Genomic DNA, 26,585 nt, shown 5'->3' on the forward strand with positions numbered 1-26,585 from the left:
CCTTAAAGTGTGCATAGTTTGGTCTACAAATTGGGATTTTGCTGATGAATGAGGCATGCATCCACATGGGTTTATGTTATAGCATAGAGAAAGTCCATGAAATAATAAACCTAGTAATCACCCTATACAAAGGGCCAATGTTGCCTAGTAACACTGCAGTGGAACTCAACACTTGACTCATCCAAGCTCAAAGAGTTTCAAACATGCATCTTAGAATCATATTCTTTAATAAATGGACTACCAATATTCAGCGACTTGAAGAAAGCCATTCACATGAAAGATTAGCATAGCACAGAAGAATTTCACTAAAATTAATATCCTTACAGAAATAAGACAGAACACTGTCTCCATGACATTTTGTCAGTATGTGTATTAGGTATCTCTAAAATTACAGATCAAAGCAACCAACATTCAAAAGGAAAATCATTTGTAATTAGATTTCTGTACCAGCCTCCAAATAATTGTTGATGAAGCTTAAAACAAGAATAGAAACACTTTTAGATTTTCAAGAACTCTACAATATATCTCCTCCTCTCCCTTTGTAGGATGCTATAACCTCCAATAAAGAAAGAGAATGAGATGAGAAAACAAGATATAAGACTGAGAACAGGAAAAAGGTGAAGCCCCAAAATAAAAATGATATGGTAGACCCAGAAACTAACCAAACTAGTGAAGCAATTCTCCCACTGGCCATTCCCCACCTCAATAAACGACAGGAACTCAAGCTAAGACAGGCAGCCACTTTGATTCCCCCCCAAACCCCCACATTCAATGTCCTCACTATTCTATCTCCTAAATAGCTTTATTAACTTCATCTCTTTCTGTCATCATTGCCACCACCACACTCTAAGACTCCATCATCTCTCACCTAGACTATGGTACCAGCCTGTTCACTAGATACCATACCGCAAACAGTAGCGTTTCCACATATGCCAGCTATTTCATTGCTAACACAGTAAGATCACATCACATGACCTAAAACCCCTTTCTAGCCTCTCATTTCATCGGGAATGAAACATCTTCAAACCTAGGCCCTCGGGCTCTACGGAATCTACTCCTGACCATCGCAATAATTTCTTGGGTCTGTCTCTCCTCTCTATCCAACCAAAGTGGTCCTCAGACCCCAGAGCTCAAAGCATCTTCCTGCCTTTGCACTTGCTTACATCTTCACAACCGATCCCCTAACTTTCACACTAAATTAGACACATCTTCCATGACTCAACTTAAATGTCATCTCAGAGAGAGTTCTCCTGAACACCCATTCCCAATCAATCCCTCACTAGGTCAGTCTTCCTTATGTCCTTTTCTTTGGTGAATTAAAAAGAAGAGGTTTTGTTGACTGGATTAGAGGAGATTCCCTAATGGAACAGTACACTATTAAATGAGGTTATTTCTTAAAGTAGTTAGGATTTATGAACAACAAGTTTTAATCATTAAAACAGGGTAGATAGGGCAAGAATTTGTTCTATTAGAAGAGCATATTTTAAAGCTATAATAGACATGGCAGTATCAAATGACACAGAGACAGTGAGGGTGACAGAGCCAATGAGAAAGCCTAGAACAAGTCCACATGTGACATGAACGACACCTGACGAGATCTACTTGAATTGGCACTGTGGAGAATGGGCAAAGAATGATACTGGTCCAATCAGTTATTCATATGGAAGGATATCTATGTCTGTATCTTGTTCTATATCCTTAAGTGGAGAAAAAAAACTAATTTCTATTTAAATATCAGGAAAAGTAAAAATCGTTAAAATTCTTAGGAAGGATGTATGGCTATTAAAGAGACCAGAATTTTTTTTTTTTTTTTTTTGGTTTTTCGAGACAGAGTTTCTCTGTGGCTTTGGAGCCTGTCCTGGAACTAGCTCTTGTAGACCAGGCTGGCCTCGAACTCATAGAGATCCGTCTGCCTCTGCCTCCAGAGTGCTGGGATTAAAGGCGTGCGCCACCATCGCCCAGCGAGACCAGAATTTTTTAAAACTGCCTCTTCCCTCTTTCTTTATGTATATTCTTTTCCTTCTCTGTTCTGCTTCTCTTCAAAATCAAAGTATTAACGAATCTGAGTTCATTAAAATTAAGACTCCTAGGGACTGGAGAGATGGCTCAAAGGTTAAGAGCACTGGCTGCTCTTCTAGAGGTCCTGAGTTCAATTCCCAGCACCCACACAGTGGCTCACAACCATCTGTAATGAGATCTGCTGTCCTCTTCAGGTGTGCAGGCATACATGCAGGCAGAACGTTGTATGCATAATAAAATTGAAACTCCTGAATATTAGCAGTGCCAAAGAAAAACTCCAAGTCATAGCCCGCATGCGGGTATTTCTAATACATGTAATTACCAAAAGCTTGAAGTCTAAAATACATGAATAATGCTTTCAAATCTATACACATCAACAAATAGCTCACTTAAAAGATGAGTAAAGACTATCTCCAAGAGTAGAAACTGAATTGCCAGTGGGCAGATAAAAAGATTGGCACAGAGATCTGAGAGATATAAGCTAAGACCAGATGAAATACCATTTCACACTGTATTGGCTTGACAAAAGCTGAGGTCTGCAACACTGCCATGATGGGAATGTGAAATGTCTGATAGGCTCGTGTGTTGGAAGATTTGGTCCCTGCTGGTAGTGCTGTTTGGGAAGATTTATGGCACTTTTAGGCACTGAACCTATGTTGCAGGAGGCAGGTTGACCTTTTATAGCCTGCTCCTACCTTCTGTTCTGTTTCTTGAGAGCTGATAAAATGTAACCAGCCAGCTTCCTCCTCCGACCACCACACCTCCCCTGCCTTCCCTCCATGACCCACTGCATCCTTCTGGAACAGCACACCAAAATAAACCTTTGCTCCTCTAAGCTGCTTCTGTCAAGGCATCTGATCACAGCAACAGAAGACAAACTAGTACACCAGGTAATAGTGAGGCTACCGACTACGAGAAACTAGTACACCAGGTAATAGTGAGGCTACCGACTACGAGAAACTAGTACACCAGGTAATAGTGAGGCTACCGACTACCAGAAACTCTCCTACCTTTCTAGTAAAAGGAAACAGACACTAACTATGTGGCTACAGCCAAAAACAAAAAAGCTACACAGTCTAGGAGTGAGTAACTATATTCCTAGGAATAGAGGATCAAGGAGCAGCTGACAGACAGTTTCCACCATCACACGTAGTTTTCACTATGACCCACCCAGTACACTTATACTTATTTTACTGAAAATTCGCAAAATACTCTTTATCCTTACTACACATGACATGTTCTTAAGAGTTTCCACGCTGGCTTGTTTCCCTTTCTTGAATGTTGTTATGACTCACTGTCTTGCTTTTACAGCACTAATAGATAAACATACCCAGGTGGAGAGATTCCGCCTGAGACAATGTTCTCATGTGCATCTTCTTGTATGGACACAACAGAATGTTCACTACGGCATTCTTTGTCAGAAAAAAAATATTTAATAATGAATTAAAACCGAGGCTATTTCCAAGTGGGAGAGACATGCTGAGGACATGTTTGTGGGGAACAGAATAAGGGAGTTATGGGTGTGCATAGTAAAGATGCATTATATACACATATGAAATTGTCAATGGATAAATAAAAAATTAATAAATATTAATTTAAAATAGGGGTCATATTCACACAGTAGACTATGATATACTAAATAAAATGAAATAATTATGTCTGTCTATGAATACAAATCTTACCAGCTTAAAACTAGATAAACCAGGCATGGTAGTGCACTGACTATAAACCCAGCACTTAGGAGGCTGAAGCAGAATTCAAGTGAGTTCAAGACCAGCCTAGACAATATAATGAAAAACCTGTAGAAGAATGAAAATAGATCCATATCTATCACCATGCACAAAGCTCAAGTCCAAATGGATTAAAGACCTCAATTCAATCTGAACACACTGAACCTGATAGAAGAGAAAGTGGAAAGTACTCTACAACATTTGGGCACAGGAGACCACTTCCTATGTATAACCCCAGCAGCACAGACATTAAGGGCAACATTGAATAAATGGGACCACCTAAAACTCAGAAGCTTCTCTAAAGCAAAGGACACTGTCATTAAGACAAAAAGGCAACCTACTGACTGGGAGAAGATCTTTACCAACCCCGCAACAGACAAAGGTCTGATCTCCAAAATATATAAAGAACTCAAGAAACTAGACTTTAAAATGCTAATTAACCCAATTAAAAAATGGGGCACTGAACTGAACAGAGAATTCTCAACAGAAGAAGTTCAAATGGCCAAAAGACACTTAAGGTCATGCTCAACCTCCTTAGCAGTCAGGGAAATGCAAATCAAAACAACTTTGAGATACCATCTTACACCTGTCAGAATGGCTAAAATAAAAAACACCAATGATAGCCTTTGCTGGAGAGGATGTGGAGTAAGGGGAACACTCATCCATTGCTGGTGGGAATGCAAACTTGTGCAACCACTTTGGAAATCAGTGTGGCGGTTTCTCAGGAAATTCGGGATCAATCTACCCCAGGATCCAGCAATACCACTCCTGGGAATATACCCAAGAGATGCCCAATCATACTACAAAAGCATTTGCTCAACTATGTTCATAGCAGCATTGTAGTGATGGGAGCAGCGGGCTGCATTCCTGCCCTGCTCCCGTGGCGCCCGACTAGCTTTACCCGAAATAACAACACACAAACTGTATTCTTTTAAACACTGCCTGGCCCATTAGTTTCAGCCTCTTACTCACATCTTGATTAACCCATATCTAATAATGTATGTAACACCACGAATGGTGTCTTACTGGGAAAGATTCAGCATGTCTGACCTGGTGGCTGGCTTCATCGCATCTCTCTTCCTAGGAGAGGCACGGCAGTCTGCCTAACTTAGGAGAGGTGTGGCATCTGACTGAGTCATCTACCTCACTTCCTTCTTCCTGTTCTGTCTACTCCACCTACCTATGTTCCAACCTATTAGGCCAAGCAGTTTTCTTTATTAATTAACCAATGAAATCAACAGATTGATAGAAGACCCGCCTCCATCACAGCATCATTTGTAATAGTCAGAACCTGGAAACAACCTAGATGCCCCTCAATGGAAGAATGGATAAAGAAAGTGTGGAATACATACGCATTAGAGTACTACTCAGCAGTAAAAAACAATGACATCTTGATTTTGCATGCAAATGGATGGAAATAGAAAACACTACCCTGAGTGAGGTAACCCAGACCCAAAAAGATGAATATGGTATATACTCACTCATAAGTGGATTCTAGCCATAAATAAAAGACATTGAGCCTATAATTCATGATCCTAGAGAAGCTAAATAAGAAGGTGAACCCAAAGAAAAACATATAGTTATCCTCCTGGATATTGGAAGTAGACAAGATTGCCAGGCAAAAATTGGGAACATGGGGGTGGGGGCAGGATGGGGATAAGGGGAGATGGGGAGAGAAAAATGAGAAGGAGAGGATGGGAGAGCTTGGGGGAATGGGACAGTTGGGATGGAGGAAGGGTGGATATGGGAACAGGGAAGTATATATCTTAATTAAGGGAGCCATTTTAGGGTTGGCAAGAGACTTGACTCTATAGGGGTTCCCAGGTGTCCATGGAGATGTCCCCAGCTAGTTCCTTGGGCAGCTGAGGAGAGGGAGCCTGAAATGGCCCTATCCTATAGCCATACTGATGAATATCTTGCATATCACCATAGAACCTGCATCTGGCGATGGATGGAGATAGAGACAGACACCCACATTGGAGCACTGGACTGAGCTCCCACGGTTCAGATGAAGAGCAGAAAGAGGGAGAACATGAACAAGGAAGTCAGAACTGCGAGGGGTTGGTCCACCCATGGAAACAGTGTGCCTAATCTAATGGGAGCTCACCAAGGCCAGCTGGACTGGGACTGATGGAGCATGTGATCAAACCGGACTCTCTGAACATGGCGGACAATGAGGGCTGACTGAGAAGCCAAGGACAATGGCACTGGGTTTTGATCCTACTGCATGTACTGGCTTTGTGGGAGCCTAGTCTGTTTGGATGTTCACCTTCCTAGACCTGGAGGGGGGAGGACCTTGAACTTCCCACAGGGCAGGGAACCCTGACTGCTGTTTGGACTACAAAGGGATGGGTAGGAGGAGTGGGGGGAGGGAGAGGGAAATGGGAGGAGGGAAGGACGTGGAAATTTTTAATAAAAAAAAATCAATAAATAAAAAATCAATAAAAAACGAATAAAAGGAAAAATAGCAAAACAAGAAAACTTCACATGAATACATAGAGTATATCACTTGGAAACACTTTTTACACATGCAAAATAAGATACTGTTTGGAGACATTTATGCATAGTAAATATATAAAGTATGGCCAGGCGAGAGGGCATAGTGAGTTTCAAGACAGCCTACATAGAGAGGGCCTGTCTAAATGTGTGTGTGTGTGTGTGTGTGTGTGTGTATACATATATATAGAGAGAGAGACAGAGAGAGAGACAGAGACAGAGAGAGAGAGAGACAGACAGAGAGAGACAGACAGACAGAGAGACAGAGAGAGAATGAAGACATGCTCAGGGAGAAAGAATGAGATTAAAAGACAGAAAAAAGCACTATAAAGAGCCAAGTGAACATCTTCATGCTAAAATATTAAAACTGCCATCTTTAAATGAACCTGTTGCCTCCCAGAACAGCAGCTTCCTTCCAGACAGACTAAGCAAGCTAGAGGCAGACGCAGCCCAACTGAGCTCAATCATAAGAGCGCACACCACTCATCGTTTAAAATTACCCTCTTTAGTAATCAAGTACTTACACTGAGTATCTATTTTTAACTAAGTAACAAAATTCAGAACATGCACCAAAAAAATGCAACAGGTACTTGTGGGTGGATGAGATGTCACAGCAGATGCCCCAAACACAGCCATGTGCCAGTGAGGTTGAGTCACTTGCAATATGCCAAAAAAAAGGATATTAAGGCTCAGCTGCCACAGGTTGCAGTGAGCTACTCTGACTTCCCCATTAGACTTGCCAGGCATCATTACAGAGTGCTGATCAGACACTTAGTCAACATCAAGATTACAAAACTCACTAAAAATGACAAAGTACGGCATCCTGCAAATAGAACAAGCCTGTGATCAAGTTACCACACATCAGAGAATTAACAAACTGCAGAAAGTCATGGGATAATTCTCTGTCATTAACAGTGGCCCCTTGGGTCTCAGTAGATATTCTATCTAAACGGATAAATCTGGAGTTGGTGAGATGGCTCAGTGGTTAAGAACACTTGTTGCTCTTGCAGAGAACCCAGGAACTTGGTTCCTAGTACCACATCATGGTTCACAACCCTATGCTAACTCCAGTTCGACGGATCCAACACCTTCTTCCAACCTCGATGGCACCAGGCATGCAAATGGTGCCCATATGTACATTCAGGCAAAAAACTCACATGCATAAAACAAAATAAATAAATCTAAAAGCATGTAAATAAGTGTAAAATTTTTAAAAAATAAATCTAATGCTGTAATATATTTTTGCTATAATTTCAAAAGTGTCTGCTTGTTTGTCAGGGAATGTCAATTTTTAGAATGATGTATAATAGAATTAATTATGTTAGCAAAACAATAAAAAGTCTCCCAAGCCACAAGAACAAAACTACTCTAACCCTGTAAACTAAGTAGCCTCTCCGTGGAACAACTATCCCATCCACACACTCACTTAGCCCATGAGGCACCATGGTAAACTCACAGAAGCATACAAATAAGTTCAGTAAGATCTCTGTCCTTAAGAGAATGATTGCCTGGCGATGGAGCTTAAAAGTGCACATAGTCCTGAAGACACAGAAAAACCCAAGGTCTATAAGGGAAGTGAGGATGAATTATCACACTTTAAAAAAAGAATCTTGCTTTTATTTGGATTCTGCCTGTCTGTTCAGCTTATCAATCAAATAAGGAAAATGGGTACTAAAATAGCATCTCTCCAAGGGTAGCTAGCTACAATTACTAACAAGATTGTCCTTATAACCTCCAAAACGTCTCCTCAGATGATACTTTCTGTGTGCACTGTGCCCTACATGGAGTAAACAAAAATTAGAATATGGATCCCAACTATAGCCCATAACCCTGAGCACTACAGGTTTAAAAGAAAGAGAAAAGAGAAACGCAAGTCAACGAAATGGTTTAGTGCGTAAAAAGGCACTTGCCATCCAAGCCTGACGACCTGAGTTCAATCCTGGGACTTCCACATACACATTGGGGTATATTCATGTTCACACACAGAGACAGACGAAATATAAATAGATAAAATATAATAGGATAAAGAGCCTAATAAGTATAACTAAGAGAAAACCAAAAATGCAACATATGGGGCCACTCATCTCCTCTCTGAAGGTGTTGCTGTACTTCTCAATAAAACCTTGTTTGCGCTCTCTCTCTCTCTCTCTCTCTCTCTCTCTCTTTCTCTCTCTCTCTGTCTCTCTCTCTCTCTGTCTCTCTCTGTCTCTCTCTCTCTCTCTCTCTCTCTCTCTCTCACACACACACACACACACACACAAAGTGGCATTTCTAGTAAGAAAAAAAATGAGGAAATGTCAAAACATCAAAAAGTCACTTGACAGACCTCCCAAAGACAAAAGCTGGGAACCAATAATGACAAATATTTTACTCCTTGGCTTACAAAGAGGTACACCCCACTAAACACATCAGAAACTGGGAAGATCATACATTGAAAATGTATAAAATGTGCCTAATGTGTCAAGCACACTGCAGTGTTGAGGTCTCACCTCCTGGCTGCATAGTTGAGTGGCTGTGGTGTCTGTTATCCTAGCTACGCAGGAGGCTGAGGCAGGAGGATGACATAAAAAGACATGGCCATCATACAGACAATGCATCGGATGCGCTGAGGTGGAACAACACCGCTATAGTGCTCTTGTGGAAGTGGGTACAGTTCAGATTTGAATGCAAAAAAGCGTTGTATAAAGAGAGGGAAAGATCACAAAATATCTAGCTAATATTCCTGAAGAATGCCAGGGTCAAGCTGGGCGGTGGTGGCACACACCTTTAATCCCCACACTTGAGAAGCAGAGGCAGGTGGATGTCTGTGAGTTCAAGGACAGCCTGCTCTACAGTGTGAGTTCTAGGACAGCCAGGGCTGTTACACAGAGAAACCTGTCTTGAGAAACAAAACAAAACAAAAAACAAACAATGTCAATGTCATTCATGACAAAGAAAGTCTAAAAAAAAAAGGCAAGCTAGAGAAACTGAGGATGCTGACAATTAAATACAATTTGTATTCTGGATTAATCTTGGTCCACAAAAGAGGAAAACAGCTAATCTCAAATAAGAGCTATAAAATGATCAATAATGGTAAAGCAACGTGAATTTCTGTCCTACTTTGCTTCTCTGGTGCTCTGAGAAACACTGGCCACAAACAGCCTAAGGGTGGGCTTATTACACCTCACAGGCTCTAGATCACCACTGAGGGAAGCAAGGGTAGGAACACGAGCGGGAACCCGGAAGTAAGAACTGAGATGAGAGCCAGACCTTGGAGGGGTGCTGACTGCTAGCTTGCTCCCCCAGGACACTGCCAGCTACACTCTCATACAGCGCAGGCTGATATGCCCAGAGATGGCTCTGCCTACCAGACTGAGCCTTCTTCCTCAATCATTTGAAAATCATAAAAATGCCCTTCAGACATGCCCACAGGTCAATCTTATAGAAGCAATTCAACTGAGGGTCCCTCTTCCTAGGTCTGTCAAGTTGACAACCAAGATTACTACTGCAATTTCCTATAATATTTTTCCATCTTTTCTGTAGATCTAATTTTATTTCCAGATGAAATGTATGGCAGGCTTTTCCATTTCATTTTTCTTTTTTTCTTTTTTGTTTTGTTTATGGGTTTTTTTGTTTTGTATTTAATACAACATATCCAGGTGTGGTGTGAGACTGGACGTTTTAACCCCATTGTGAAGAGTGACCCATTCTGGTTAGCTATTGCCATTTTTGTATTAAGGGAGATTACCAAATGATGGCAGACACAGCAGCTCTAAACCCAATCTTACAGTATGTCAGGTTGCAGTAAACAAGAAAACAAGTCAATGAAAGAAGAACATACACGCTGAAACCCAAAGAGATAAGCCAGAAAAGAATGCATGAGTGCTCCCAGTAGAAATAAATGTCCATGCATGGACACACACACTTATGAAATAAGTATAAAATGTCAAAAATTAAACAAAACCAAATGAATTAGGGACTGGCATGTACTCTATGGTCAAGTTCTTCACTAGAATGTGTGAGACACTGAGTTCAATCCTCAGCGTGCGCACACACACACACACACACACACACACACACAAACATTTTTTTAACTCGACTAGATTAGCCAGTAATGAGAGCAAGACTTGAAAGCTACCTGTGATGGACAATTTTAATGAATCCAGTAAGAAAGGTTTATTGTAAAGTAAAGGCTGAGTTAGTTCTGTACATACCCAGACTTCAAGTCCGTTATTCTCAAACAGTTTGTAGCATCCAGCCCCACCTTTCCATTTCGGACCACACTAGATATGAATGGGGACAGCATTGGAGAAATTCGGTTCAAGGCAATTTCTGGAGACATTTTAACTTGATTTATGAGTCACCACTGAAAGCAGAAAGAAAGGAAAGTGATCAGTTTACCAGATACAATACAGAGATAAAGATGTACCAAGTTTCCTGGAAGCTAGCACGGTGCTCAGAATGTCTCTCGTATGAGCAAATGCTCTGTAACCCAGTAACACCTCTACCATTGGTCTTCCAGAAGAAACCAGATCCCTGCTGCTCAGACAGTCAGGGCATGGGCAGCTCCATGCTGTTCAGGAAGGAAAGGAACCCCTGAAGAACAATCCCTTCCTTTCCAAAGACGTCCCTCCAATAGCACAGTCCCCTTAAAGCTGCACAATTTGGTTGAGATGGAGAAGCCTTCCCTAACAGTCCCTTCCCAGTAACACACAAAACACATGTCGCTGAGTTAGGAAGCCCTCCATCCATGTCCCCACGAGGACAAAGAGCTTGATGGGCGACAACATACCAACTCTAAAGCAAACACAACCAATTATTACTTACTAGAAACCATTTATGGCTGAATCTCTTTCTTAATAAGTCCTTCCATAGTGGACTGTAATTACCTGTATACATGAACTCTCCCCAACAAGACTACAACGCAAAAGTCTCACATTAACAAATGCATTCAACATACACTTAGCATTCAGTAACATTTTAATAATAAATAAATTAAGTGGTAAGTTCAAATAATAGATTTTTACCCAAATTTAAAGCAAGCTTCATTAACTACTGGCCAGGACCATGGATACTGGTCAGGTGTATACCTGAGACCCATGCTCAGAATATGGCCTCAAATAATAGATTTAATAGAAATAAACTTCAAAAGTATTTTAAATAAATGATTAAGGGGAGCAAAGCTGGAGAAATATTTAGGGATGGAGAGAATATACCCTCAAAAACTGATAGGGTGAGGGACACCTAAGGAAATGGTTCAGTGAGTAAAACGCTTGCTGAGCATGTATGAACATGCATGAGTTCAGACCCACAGCAACCATATAAAAGCCAGTCCCAGAGACAGACATATGTAACCCACCACTCGGGCTTGCAGCAGACACAGACACTATACATATACACACAAATATACCACGCACACACACATACACTATACATATATACACAAATATACCATGCACACACATACACTATACATATACACACAAATATACCATGCACACACATACACCATACATATACACACAAATATACCATGCACACACATACACCATACATATACACACAAATATACCATGCACACACATACACCATACATATACACACAAATAGACCATGCACACACATACACTATACATATACACACAAATAGACCGTGCACACACACATACACTATACATATACACACAAATAGACCATACACACACACATATACTATACATATACACACAAATAGACCATGCACACACACATACACTATACATATACACACAAATAGACCACGCACATACACATATACACAAATGACGGAAATAATAATAATAATAATACAGTAGAATCTGAGGAATAAGTGAAGCAAAAAAATGTACTTAACACTTAAATTATAAAAACATACTCCTGTCTAGATAAGCACCAAAAAGCAATTGGGTCTTTTTGTCTTTGATTTGAAGGTACTATGCTGCAACGTCTATACCCTTGATAATACAAAAGCAATAAATCACATCAACACTACCTGAATATTAAAAAAGCTGGAGGAGAGAGTGCATGGATTCCTAATAGACCTCTAAATGAAAGCTGCTACTTTAGAGGTGAATAAGTCAATTCAAATGATCGTTGTCTTTCTCAAACTGAAAGGTTAATCCCACATTGATAGCTAATTAATTTTCACCCAGTTACAATTATGAGAACCTGCTGTTCTGGTTCTAGCTTCTACACACTGTGGCACATAAGGACTTACAAGCTCTGCTAAATTGAATACTTGTTTTATCATTTTTGGATAGCAATAAAGGAATGACTATAGAGCTCTTTCAAAAAATACCATGGTGACACCATGATGCCACCCAGAAATATTTCTGAAATGGTTAAGCTTTATATCACATACTTTAGTTCCAAATGATTCTTTTCTAACTCCTTGGTAGATGCCTTCCCAATACCATTCTAATGCATCATCACAAGCGAGAGTAAATGCTTCCTCTGCTGTACTATCTATCATAAAAGAATAGACATTTCATAGCATCACATCACTCCTAAAGCACTTCTACATGCGGTTTGCCATCCACAGCCTGTCTAAGGCCGGTTTCTAGTTTCCATTTCCCAGATGACATGGGTAACTGTTTTTTGAATAATATACTATCACCTTGACAGCTTTTCTTTCTAAATTCTGCAGCGCTTCTACCTGATTTCTTCCCAACAATGTCATAGTTCCTGAAGGGGATGCTTATTTCCGCCACAGGAATAGCCATCTGGTAGAAACAAACAGAAAGCTCTCTCATGACAACAAATGATTTTTGTCATGATTTTTTCCTCTCAGTATCTACCATTTTACCTCAGATTTCTTAAGAAATAGAAACAAAATTAGCAGATTCTAAACATCACACATGAGCTATTTACTCACCTCTTTGGACAGCTATCCACTCCCCCCCACACACACACACACACAAAGCAGTTTAATGACTATTGTTTCCATTTTATAAATACAAAACTAAAGGCCAGCAAGACCAAGTGACTTAATGTCACACACAGAGCAAACAGAAGGATTAGAATTCCAATCCTGACCCCTCTCAACTTCTGCTATTCCTGCTTTCCTCTCAAGCACTCACTTCATTGGCCACCGCAGAAAGCATCAAGGTGCAGTTTTAAAGCGCACACCTTGTCAAATTTGAGAACATGGTCAGGAATTTATCCACATGATTGCTTTACAACTAGAAATCACTAGGCTACTGCTGACCGAGGGCTAATGCCAGCCTGAACGATTCACTAGCTAAATGCCAAAAGAAACAAGCCGACTCCAGGCACCAAACCACGCTAGTGATTAGGACAGCCTCTTCCACTGCAGCAAGTGTCAAGACTTCCGGATCGCACCTGAGGGAATGAATTTCTGTCTTTATTTCCAGAGCGGCCATAATACAATTTTTGACTGCGCAAGGTTTTGTGCAGCTCTTAGATGTTTCAGTTTTGGGAATTCTCTAACAAAGAGGGAAAGCTATACTGACTCCAAAACCAGGAATTTGGGGTGGGGGGGGAATGGTCCTTTGGTACAATATGCAGGGATATGTATGGGTTGGAAACATAACCACCCCCCCCCCACACACACACACCCTCTTTTACACATTGCATCATTATAACGGATCTCACGGAGGCAGGAATTTTTGGTGGCCAGCTTTCTTGAATGCTTGTTTTGCAATTTGTATTTCTTTCCTGATTCTGACGTATTGCAGGAGGAAAATGCAAATGTATAATATTTATAGATATCTGCTGCCGCAAGGTAAGGTCGCATGAGGTCTTTCGGTGGGCTGGCTATCTGGGGAATACAAAGACGTATAACAAGCACCGACCAGGCTCTTGCAATTAGGAGGACGACAAACACGGAAACATGTGCCCCGTTGACGTCATGGAACGGAAAGGGGTGGCCTCCTGCTGCATCACGTTAACGTCATATGGCGCACGAGGGAAGTTACGTTGGGGGAGCAATTTCTCCACTAGGCAATATCGGGGAGGGATGGGGAGAGCGAACCGGTTCAGATCCAAAGAATGGCCGGCCACCCATTCTGAAGAAAACCTAAAGGGATCCGACCCTTTCTCCCAAATTGTATATTCCCCCCATCAAGCGCAAAAAGAAGCGGGGTTCATCAGGGGCCAGGAATGAGCAAGATGTGTGGAGAGAAAGAGAAAGAGAGAGAGTAGCCTCGGGTCTTGGGGGCTCGTTCTTGAGGGGATCCGCGTGCTGGGGACGAGCGGGGCATCTTTGGAACGCGGGCCTTCTCTTGAGGAAGAGGCTAGCTCTCTGGCCATACTCAAACATGGCTCTCTGCGCCACCTGTGCGACTGAGATCCAACCTCCCCGCACCAGCCCGGGTCCAGGTACCTGGAACTTAGTCCGATCAGTAACCGGCGACTAGACGGGGTACAGGTTACCCGAGCGCGCCCCCGACCGACGCACCGACCAGCGCGCGAATCGCGGGCCGGATGCGTGCGCGCTCCCCCGGACGTCCCGCCCCCCCTCCGGAGTCGGGCGGGCGTGCGTGTGCCCGCGCCGAGCCCAGCCGGAAGCTAGGAAGGCGGCCCGGTAGTGCCTGAAGGTTCGCTGGTGGCGGCCGCCTCCAGCCGGGCGAGCTACGTCGCCTCTCGCTGTGGCGGCTGAGCCCTGTGCCGTGAGGCGGGGCGGGTACATGGGTCCTAGAAGAACCGGGAGCCGCCGGAGGCCGGGGATGTTTCACGGGCATTAGGGTGGGCGACCCAAACAGGCGTGGGGGACCGGCCGCGTCGTTAGGGAGGAAGGAGAGGCGTCTCTGGTTACGGGTTCAGGCAAAGGGCAAAGGGCAGCGTCGGGGTCGAGCTAGAGCAAGGCTTAGTAATGGCGGCGTCTGGGGAGCCCGGGAGGCCCTGGCAGGAGGAGGTGGCGGCAGCGGTGGTGGTGGTGGGTTCCTGCATGACCGACCTGGTCAGGTTAGTGCGGGGCCGCAGCGCAGGGTCTCGGGAGGGCGAACCACACTGTTGGGTGCCCGGGCCTCGGATCTGTGGGCACCCACCGTGGAGTTATGCTGTAAACTTCGGGTTTTCCACAGCGCGACTTCTGACGTGGAAAACGCACAATTCAAGTCTGAAAGTCAATGGCAAAGGAAGGGACTGGGCGCCGCTGAATGACAGCTCTTATGCCGAAAGACACCCCAAACAAAAAGACACCCTCCCCAAACACCTGCACCTGGTTTTTGGCCAGGCTGTCCCATGCTATTTTAACCTCAGAGAGAACGGACCCAACTTAAGGGTTGTTACGAGGACTACAAAAAGTGTTTTGTTAACCAGCCATACCTGGGTATTACTCGGTTGAACACGTGTGAATTAAGGCGTCGAGGAAAAAGACACACAGCTTTTTACTCTGTCGGTTGTTGGCATTCCTGCAGTGTTTCATATTTACAGTTTATTTTCGTGTAGAAATGCAACCGTGGGTTAACCTTGTGGTAAACCCAAATGGGAGTCCGAAAAAAAAAGCATAAGAATTATAGCTACTAAAAATCTATGATCAAATAGTGATGAAAAATATGCTAAATGAAAAGAGCTGGGTTAGAAGACCTCATCTGTCCCTAAACCTTTTCCCAAATGGTAAGAGAACCTTGAAATAAGGCCTTGGTGTAATCAAAGTAACCAAATCCTCACACCAAACTACCTATATCTACTTTGGGTCTTCAAATATCCAACTTAATCTTGCTAAAAATGGTTATAAATTGTTATCAGGGTCATCAAGATGTCTTAGGAGAGTGTTTAGAAACAGTGTTTAGAATGTTTAGGACAGTGTAGATCGCGACCCTTTGGGGGTCCGCATATCAGATATTTACATTATGATCCTTAGTAGTAGCAAAATTACAGCTATGAAATTACAACAAAGAAAATTTGATGGTTGGAGGTCACCATGACATGAGGAACTGTATTAAAGGGTCACAGCGCTAGGAAGGTTGAGAACCACTGGCTTAGGGGGTAAAGGTGCTTGTCCAAAACCTGCTGACCTGGGTTCAGTCCCTGGAGCCCACTGTGATGGAAGGACAAAACCTGACTCTTGGGAGTTCTCTAACGTCCTTCCACATGTGTGATGCACACGTACACACGCGATAGACAGGACAGATAAAGATATGTTATCAAATTAAGAAACTATGTCAAAGGATGGAACTCAAAAGGAGACTAGTGGGGGCAGCTGTGATTGACAGAAACCTCAGACAGTACGATGCAGGGACTGGAGCTGATGGCTCAACAGTTAGAATCACTGTTTCACAGCCACCAGTAATCCAGCCCCAGGGGATCCCCCACCTAGCCTCTGAGGACACTGCGTTCCTGTACCCAAACCCTTGCATGCCAAGTGAGCACCGTACCATTGGACCAAACTCCTAACCTTTTATTCTTTTAAGACAGAGTCTCACAAAGTCCCCATGCTAGACTTGGACTGTGTAACTCAGGCGGGCCTTGACCTTGCTATCCTGCTATACCTGGGATTACAGACCTACACCACCATGTCTGACTCCAAATTTTAAATTTTGATTTTTCAGAAATATTTGAGCTGCAGGTTTTCTGTATCACTTGGGAGGTAGGAATGATTTACCACATTTCTAAAAGGTTACTTTAAAAATGTAACCTAGACTATGTATGACATACCAAACTTAAACATTTACTGTCTGGAGCTTTATAGGAACATGTGCTGACTTCTCTAGAAAAACATTCATAAGCCTCCTGACCAAGTGTCTCAAACTGTAACTACATTGTCTGCCACTAAAAAACAGTCATGTCTGTCTTGGCATAACTTATGACAAGGTACAGTGTCATACTCTCAGAGCCCAGCATAACTAATTGATATTCCTAGTGGTGTTTCTTCAAGAAAAGATAAAATGTAGTATTATATAAAAATGGGGAGTATGTTTAACTTTAGAAATAGTTCCATCAAAAACATACCAAGTTGAAGGGTTGTTACTCAGTTGTGCTTGTGAAAAGTCCTGAGCTCAGTCCAGCACCTTCTGTGAATCTTGACCAGCAAATACTGCAGAGACCTCAGTACCATCTGCGGTGCTTACTCCTCAGGCTCAGGGCGTGGGGAATAAGCAGTGGAAAAGGCTAAGTTTATAATGTTGGAATTTTAAAGTCTTGTTTCAGAGATGGAGAAAGTTTAGGGGATATTGGTCCAAGCCCCTCAGTTTATAGATAAGTCATCCAGACTCATTCACTCCAATCTCTGCATAAGATCGTGTCTGGCTCTGTTAGTTACAGGTGTGTCACGCGTGTATTACTTTCCTATTGCTGCTGAAACAATTTGCCACAGATGTAATTGACTTCATATTAGTGTAGCTCTGGCGGTCAGTCATAAACTTGGCTTAGCATTCACTGAACTAAAATCAAGGAGTCAGTAGGACAGGCTTCCTTTCTGAGGGATACCGGGAAAAATTTGTTTTTTTCACTTTTGTACCTTCTCTGTACTGATTTCATCAAGACCTTTCATCTGCATAGTCAAAGATGGCATCTTTCTGACTCTTACTCCATGTGCACTGTGAAACCCTTGTGGGGGCTGGAGAGATGGCTCAGTATCAAGAGCACTGGCTGCTCTTCCAGAGGATCCAGGTTCAATTCCCAGCACCAACGTGGCAGCTCACAACTGACAGTAACTCAAGTTCCAGTGGATCCGACTCCCTCACAGACAAGCAGGTCAAACACCAATGCACATAAAAATAATAATGAATAAGAAAAGAACCCTTGTGATTACATTGATCCCAGCCAGGTAGCTCAAGATAATCGCCTTCCTTTATAGTTTCTTATTGGCTTAAACATTGCCTTAATACCCCCTTGCTGGTATACGATATATTTGCAAGTTGTAGAGATTAGAATATGAATATCTTTTAAGAATATTTTACCAACACTGTAATATGGACATCAAATAACCATCACTTAGGGAACTTGGGGAACCTTTGGATCTTTTCAGTCCACATTTACAGATGAGATGACCAAGAGTTTAAATAGCTGACCCCAATCACACAGCCAGTTAGAGGCATAATGAAGGCTGAAGCCCAGCTCTTCCAGAGTTGTCTCCCCCTATGATGCTGTCTCTTTGTATAGTGTGTGTGGAAATGTATAGTCTCCGTATTCCCTGTGTATCTTGGACACTGATAAGGAATAACAACTAAAGCTCTTCAGAACTAAAAATAGCATCTTCATTACTCTTCTTCATCCATGCATGTAACCATAGTCAGCCTAGACATCATGCCTGTACTATAGAATCACTTTGGAAATAAAACCGCTTCCCTAACTAAGCCTCTTTGGAAGGCATCCAAGTCCAACTTACTTTATATATTACTGTGTGCCAGACACTGCTAATTCAATCAATGAGCTTTTTTTTTCATTTTTAATTTTAGTTCTCTATGTGTAGTAAGCTCTGTATAGTAATAATTTTTAAAACTCATTAACTCATCCAAGTGACACTGTTTAATACCCATCTGTATTTATCAATATCCTTTCTTCTTGAACACTCATGTCTAGGGTTTCATGTTGTGTCAGGCATGATGGCACATGCCTGGAATCCCACACTTGGGAACTGGGAGAAAAGAATCATGACTTCAAGGTCATCCTTATTCCACATGGATTTTAAGGCCAGTCTGAGCTACATGAAACCTTGTCTTTAAAAAAGGTTTCATGTTACAAAGAAAAGCGAAGTCAAGCCTGTTCTTAGGAGAGATAAAGTTCCATGAAAATACATGGTCATTTTTTTGTATGTTCAGTGTACAGTTCCTCTTTAATCATACTTTAAGTCCCTATTTCTTCTGTATCACCCATTCTTTTCAGTCATTCAATTAATTTTTATTGCATTTACAGTACCAGTTTCTACCCTACATAGAAAAGATACACAGACAAGAATGTCGGCTTTATGAAGCTACAGTAGGAGAGACAGTATCAGTAAAAATAAGCAGATCACATAGTGTGCTGGGTTAAATGCTTCCAAAGAAAATCACAAAAGGGCGCATGGGGATACTAAGTTTAGATCCTCAGCCAAAGAAAGCCTCCCTGAGAAGTGTGATTTTGCATAAGTACCTAAAGCAGGAAAGAAGCAAGAATACATTAACTGACGGAAGAACACTCCAGGCAAAGGGAATGGTTTGCAGAGGCCCTGAAGGATTAACAAGAAGGAGTCTGTTATTTCTGAAGGAGAAAATATTGGGGAAGAACATAGGATCATACTCTGGATGGGATAAAAAGCCACTGGATCTGAGAAGAGTACTGTGACCTGACTTAATGTAACAGTCACTGGAGACTGAGGATAGCGTGAAGGCAAAGTTAAGAAACATGAATTCAGAGTGGATCTCTATAACCTCCGGCTTATTTGGAAGGGAGGGCAACTGAAAGGTTTTGCTGAGAGGATCAAGCCAAAGTTGTGTGGTTCTGCCGCTGCAAGGGGAAAATTGACCTTTGCCGAGAGACCAGGACTTTATCACACCTCAGGGTTGAGGGGTGAGGGTTGGAGTACCCATCAGACATCTGACCTAGTATATTGAAGGGGCCAAAGGGGCAGATACAGCAGTGTGTGGCGTTCGGAGAAGTCCAGTCTAGAGATCCAGTATATAAATGTATCGTGTATGAATATTTAACACCATGAGGCGTGATGAGATCACTGAGCTCTGAACTACAGGAGCACTTCAATATTTTGAGGATATGTTTCGTTTCCTGCCTCCCTTTCGGCCTCTCTGCGGCCCCAAACCTTGCTCTGAGTACAGATTTAATACATGTTTCCAAAGCAATCGACTGATGTCAGCTAACACCTGTGCTGTCGTTTTTCCATGCTGCCAATGGGAAGGGGTGACTTCAGAGAGAAGGCTCAAATTCACTCAAACTTGTAACTTGATCCTTAGCAAATCAGAAAATGATTGCTTAATTCGCAAAAGATCTTAAGATACTGGAATAAGGGAAGCAATAAACTTAGATTAAAAAAATAAAAAGGAAAAGACTTTTTTTAATGGGCTAAAGAGATAGCTCAGCAATTAAGAGCAACTGCTCTTGCAGAGAACCCAGGATGAGGTCCTAGCACCCACACTGTGTGGCTCACAACTGCCTGTAATTCCACCTCCAGGGCTCCAATGCCCTCTTCTGACCTCCATGGGCACCAGACTCACACTAGTTGCACATCCATTTGTGCAGGTAAACTCCCAACCTGCCTTCCTGATGCTGTAACATCAGGCCTAATAAAAGGCTTTTAGGAAAGTGAGGGGAAGCTGACAGAAATTTCCTTTTCATAGCAGCTTTGGAGCCTGGATTGGACTAAGGCATAGTATCATATTAGATCAGGAAAATCTCTTTAGGCCACATTTTCAGTAAAGTAAAAACCAAAGAAACATTAGTCTGAAATTATCTGACAGCTCCCGATATTTGAAAAATATAATGCCATTCTTCATGATTTCTGCTCTTTTAGTTTTTAAAAGTTTGCTTTTAAGTTGTAAGTCATATTTTAAAATCAGTATTTTTAAATATGTTTCTGTCACTTGTGTTCTGTAATGCCAAGAGAAATCATGAGAAATTTGCTAATTTTGATACCTCCAGTGAAGAGAGATGCTTTAAAAAGTCAATTCCAAATGACAAGAAAGAAGCAGAGTGTGATAGCAAGCACCTGCGATCCCAGCAGTAGAGGTGGAGGCAGGAGAATCAGTTCAAGGCCTGCCTGGGTTATGTAGGGAGTTCAAGATCAGCTAGGGCCACATGAGACCCTATCTGCCATAAGGAGAGAGAGGAGGAGAAAGGGAGGGAGAGATTGCTGATAGTAAGGTATCCATCCATCATCCCTCACTAGCTCTTCTGTGTTCTGGGGAAGGACAAAGATGAACGCCAGGGAATTTTGCTTCAAAAGTTTGATGATTTGTATATAAAGACAGTGAAAATATGCTAGACACTGGGGAGATTGCAGTTAGTAAAGTATGAGCCATGCTCTGAGGCAAGTACCAACAAGTTCTCTGGAAGCACGAAGAAAGCTTACCAAAGGAGGTAGATGCTGAAGATGGGGAATCCCAAAACGACCTAAGATGATCCCAGTGCCATTCTCCCATGCTTCTTCATGCTTAACCAAAGCTACCTTTTGAGTATAATTGTGTGTGTGCGCGTGTGTTTATTTGTTGTTTTGGGGTTAAGTTTGGTTTTTTTCGAGACAGCGTTTCCCTGACTGTCCTGGAACTCATTTTGTAGCCAGGCTGGTCTCAAACTCACAAAGATCCACCTGCCTCTGCCTCCCGAGAGTTGGGATTAAAGGTGTACACCACCACCGCCCAGCTTGAATATAGTTTTAATCCACACTTTTATGGCCTTGGAGGATAAGCTTTCTTTGTATCATATAAGAGTCCATGGCAAATTTGCAAGAATGTCTTTGAGATCTTAACCTTCCCGTGAGCATTCAGACCTTTCAGTGCTGTTGCCTTGTTTCAGTTATTCTCTGACTAGCTGGTCTTGAAGCATGTCTTCTGCTACTGCCAAGTCAGCTACAAATTATCTTTGTATATAGTTGCTTTGTTGTCTAAATAAAACTTGGTGGTTTTGCTTGTTTTTGTTTTAGGTCTGGGGTTTTTTGTTTGGGATATTTTGTTTTAGTTTGTTTTTTTTTTTTTGTTTGTTTGTTTCCCAAATACATCACATCTTAGGTACTGACTTTTCCTTTTGTGGTCAGAAAAAAGAATCTTGAAATACAATTCTGTAATATTGCACAAAGTAATTTGTGCAGTAACTTCTTGAGCGCCCTCTATAAATTGCTCTCTCTCTCTCTCTCTCTCTCTCTCTCTCTCTCTCTCTCTCTCTCTCTCTCTCTCTCTCTCTCTCTCTCTCTGTGTGTGTGTGTGTGTGTGTGTTTGTGTTTGTGTGTGTTTTCCTTGAGGTAAGGTCTTACTGTGTTGCCCAGGCTGGCCTCAGACTCAAGGGTTCAAGTGATCCCCCTTCCTCAGTCTCCTAACTAATTAGGACTATGCTGCCATACCCGCCTACAAATTATATTTTACAAATATTTTTATATATGTACATTTTATAGTCAGTTTTTACCATTAGTCAGAACCATACTATTTGGGGTAGGGATTCTGACTAAGAGTCTTCATTTTTAAGTGAGAAATGAAGGTATGATTTTCAGTTATCTGTGTCTTCAACCAAAGATCTTAGAGAATCTCAGTTTTAAAGTCTATTGGTGGTACATACCTTTAAGTGGTGGTAATTTCAACACATGAGAGGTGGAGACAGGTCAGCTTCAGGTATGTTGCAAATTAGAGGACAACCAAAGCTGCAAGAAATGCTATGTCAAAAACATTACAAAAAAAATTTAGCCATGGTGGCACATGCCTTTAATCCCAGCACTTGGAAAGCGGAAGCAGAAAGGTCTTTGTGAGTTCCAAACAAGCCAGTGCTTCTTATTGAGACCCTGTCTCAAAAATGAATAAGAAAAATAGTTTGTTTTGCTGTCTTCAAACATAAGTATATTTTTGGTTTTATGTTAAAGCCATAAGAAAATAGACAGTATATATTATCTAAAAGAAGGGTAATAAAAAATAGTACCCTGTTTGTACTTAGGGTCTTACAGCACCTTGCTCAAGATCGCTACTTGGTGAATATAAGCTTGCATATCACATATTCACTCATTCTGTGATGCTATAATAGATACCTACAACCGGATAATTTCATAAAGAAGTGGACGCCCTTCTCACTCACCCTTACTTGAAAGGCATGAAACTGTGGTGGTTTATACAAGTTCACCAGCCCAAGCTGACTTCATGTGCCTAGACTTTATATACTTAAAATTAGGGAGGAGAGAACAGAGAGGAAAGGAGGGTGGGAAGGGAAACTGATCAGACTAGGAAAAATAGTTGATTAATAAGAATTTTAAAATAATTATGTTAAAACCATTTTATATATGATATATGATGGATTTGTCTTTATAGCTATATTTATTTTTGTTTTATAATATATATATGATGCTATTTTACTAGTATGTTAAATCTGGAATTATTACCTTGTTTTCTGCTATTTTCTTTCTTGTTTGGCTGATGTTAATAAAGCTATCCAGAGTTATTGTAATTGATATTTGCCTGGTATATCTTTTTCAGCCTTTAGTTTAACCATTAAATTCCATAAACAGTATATACCCAGAGTTTAGTCTTTTGTGAATTTCTTTTTTTAATAGCTATTATTTTTTTCTTTGCACTAGCAAATATAATAAGTTCTCATTTATTATGTTATGATGGACATTCATTTTGGACTTTTTACATAAACTGCTCCGTAGAAACATTAAAAGATGGCAAGGTACCTGATCCACGCACATTAAATATTTAATGTCAGATTCATTTTAACATTTTAACATAAACTGCTCTGTAGAATATTGTTTGTCAAATTTATTAAGGTTTATTAAGGTTATACAGCACAACTAAGTCATTTTCTGGAATGTCATAGAACATTAAGCTTAAGTTAACTGTGTTCATGTTTCACATGAATTTAAATGATCTCTTTTGATAGACTGTATTCTACACAAAAAGTGACTCTGTAGAAATCCCGACTCTAAGCTGGACATGGTAGCATATGCTTGTTATCCCACACTTGGGAGGCAGTGGCAGAAGAATCAGGAATTGAGGATCATCCTTGGCTATACAGGGAGTTTGAGGCCTGCCTAAACTACATGAGACCCTGTCTCAAAAATTGCTAAAAGAGTGAATAAATCCTCATTTTACCATCTAAGCAAGCATGGGTATTTTTTTTCAAGTGTATAATTATACTTATTATAAAAGGAGATAAAAACAATTTTTCATGGCGTTTTTTTTTCTCATGGTTTATTTTTTTTATATTTAAAAATTTCCATCTCCTTCCCTCCTCCTCCCCCCTCCCTTCCCTCATCCTCCCCCATCCCTCCCCTCCTTCTCCCCCTTCCCTCCCCTCCCCTCCACCCATACCTTCCCTCCCTCCCTCTCAAGGCCAAGGAGCCATCAGGGTTCCCCACTCTATGCTAAGACCAAGGTCCTCCCAACTCCCCCCAGGTCCAGGAAGGTGATCGACCAAGCTGAGAAGGCTCCCACAGAGCCCGTCCATGAAGAACAATCAGAGCCCAGAGCCATTGTCCTTTGCTTCTCAGTCAGCCCCCGCTGTTGGCCACATTCAGAGAGACGGGTTTGGTCGCATGATCCATCAGTCCCATTCCAACTGGAGTTGGTGATCTCCCATTAGTTCTGTCCCACCGTCTCCATGAGTGAACGCACCCCTCTCGTTCCTGACTTTCTCCCTCATGTTCTCGCTCCTTCTGCTCCTCATCAGGACCTTGGGAGCTCAGTCCAGTGCTCCAATGTGGGGCTCAGTCACCTTCCCCATCTGTCGCCAGATGGAGGTTCCCTCACGGTCCTGACTTTCTTTCTCATGTTCTCTCTCCTTCTGCTCCTCATCAGGACCTTGGGAGCTCAGTCCAGTGCTCCAATGTGGGGCTCTGTCATTTTCTTCATCTATCGTCAGGTGGAGGTTCTATGGTGATATGCAAGAAATTCATCAGTATGGCTATAGGAACTGGCCTTTTCAGGCTCCCTCTCCTCAGCTGCCCAAGGAACTAACTGGGGGCGTCTCCCTGGAAACCTGGGAACCCCTCTAGGGTCAAGTCTCTTGACAACCCTCAGGTAGCTCCTTAAATTAAGATATATGCTTCCCTGCTCCCATATCCACCCTTCCTATATCCCAAGCACCCCATTCCTCCAAGCTCCCCCCGTTCTCCCCTTCACACTTTTCTCTCCCCATCTTCCCTTGGCCCAGTCTCGCCCAACCCTCAAGTTCCCAATTTTGCCTGGCGATCGTGTCTACTTCCAATATCCAGGAGGATTACTATATCTTTTTTTGGGAGTTCACCTTCTTATTATCTTCTCAAGGATCCCAAATTTATAGGCTCGATGTTCTTTAATTATGGCTAGAAACCGATTATGAGTGAGTACATCCCATGTTCATCTTTTTGGGTCTGGGTTACCTCACTCAGAGTAGTGTTTTCTATTTCCATCCATTTGCCTGCAAAATTCAAGATGTCATTGTTTTTTTACCGCTGAGTAGTATTCTAGCATGTATATATTCCACAGTTTCTTCATCCATTCTTCCACTGAAGGACATCTAGGTTGTTTCCAGGATCTGGCTATTACAAATAATGCTGCTATGAACATAGATGAGCATATGCTTTTGTTGTATGATTGGGCATCTCTTGGGTAGATTCCCAATAGTGGAATTGCTGGGTCCTGGGGTAGGTTGATCCCGAATTTCCTGAGAAACCGCCACACTGCTTTCCAAAGTGGTTGCACAAGTTTGCATTCCCACCAGCAATGGATGAGTGTACCCCTTACCCCACAACCTCTCCAGCAAAGGTTATTATTGGTGTTTTGGATTTTAGCCAATCTGACAGGTGTAAGATGATATCTCAAAGTTGTTTTGATTTGCATTTCCCTGATAGCTAGGGAGGTTGAGAATGACCTTAAGTGTCTTTTGGCCATTCGAACTTCTTCTGTTGAGAATTCTCTGTTCAGTTCAGCGCCCCATTTTTTAATTGGGTTAATTGGCATTTTACCGTCTAGTCTCTTGAGTTCCTTATATATTTTAGAGATCAGACCTTTGTCAGTTGCAGGGTTGGTGAAGATCTTTTCCCAGTCAGTAGGCTGCCTTTGTGTCTTAGTGACAATGTCCTTTGCTTTACAGAAGCTGCTCAACTTCAGGAGGTCCCATTTATTCAATGTTGCCCTTAAAGTCTGTGCAGCTGGGGTTATGCGTAGGAAACGGTTCCCTGTGCCCATTTGTTGTAGAGTACTTCCCACTTTCTCCTCTATCAAGCTCAATGTGTTCAAATTAATATTGAGGTCTTTAATCCATTTGGACTTGAGTTTTGTGCATGGTGATAGATATGGATCTACTTTCATTCTTCTACAGGTTGACATCCAGTTATGCTAGCACCATTTGTTGAAGATGCCCTCTTTCTTCCATTGTGTACTTTTGGCTCCTTTATCAAAAATCAGGTGTTCATAGGTTTGTGGTTTAAGATCCGGGTCTTCTATACGATTCCATTGGTCAACTTCTCTGTTTTTATGCCAATACCAAGCTGTTTTCAATACTGTAGCTTTGTAATAGAGTTTGAAGTCAGGGATGGTAATGCCTCCAGAAGAACCTTTATTGTATAAGATTTTTTTGGCTATCCTGGGTTTCTTGTTTTTCCATATAAAGTTGATTATTGTCCTCTTTGTAATCGATAAATAAAAAGTATTCGGTGTAGTACTTATGATAAACATTCTAGAAACAGTATCTAGCACTAGCAAATATAATGACTAGTGTGTCACTTCAGCAAGTGTATTGAGGCAGCACGTTCATAGGTACAGTCTTAGCTGG

General features: G+C 41.8%; 2 protein-coding genes across 4 annotated transcripts in view; one reads left to right on the forward strand and one right to left on the reverse strand.

Moving 5' to 3' along the window:
* Nucleotides 1-14,709, reverse strand: part of Babam2 (BRISC and BRCA1 A complex member 2) — a 381,270-nt gene extending 366,561 nt beyond the window's left edge. For both annotated transcript variants that reach the window (XM_038320567.2, XM_038320568.2), the window contains exons 1-2: nucleotides 14,587-14,709; nucleotides 10,439-10,590 (exon numbers count right to left, since the gene is read on the reverse strand). In XM_038320567.2, the coding sequence (XP_038176495.1) occupies nucleotides 10,439-10,566 (128 nt within the window). In that variant the 5' untranslated portion in view covers nucleotides 10,567-10,590; nucleotides 14,587-14,709. The remainder of the gene's footprint in view (nucleotides 1-10,438; nucleotides 10,591-14,586) is intronic.
* A 340-nt stretch (nucleotides 14,710-15,049) lies between these two features.
* Rbks (ribokinase) overlaps nucleotides 15,050-26,585 on the forward strand; it is an 86,278-nt gene continuing 74,742 nt past the window's right edge. For both annotated transcript variants that reach the window (XM_038318003.2, XM_038318004.1), the window contains exon 1: nucleotides 15,050-15,167. In XM_038318003.2, coding sequence (XP_038173931.1) covers nucleotides 15,076-15,167 — 92 coding nt within the window. In that variant the 5' untranslated portion in view covers nucleotides 15,050-15,075. The remainder of the gene's footprint in view (nucleotides 15,168-26,585) is intronic.

Source organism: Arvicola amphibius, chromosome 2 (genome assembly GCF_903992535.2).
Source record: "Arvicola amphibius chromosome 2, mArvAmp1.2, whole genome shotgun sequence".
NCBI classification, from domain to species: domain Eukaryota; kingdom Metazoa; phylum Chordata; class Mammalia; order Rodentia; family Cricetidae; genus Arvicola; species Arvicola amphibius.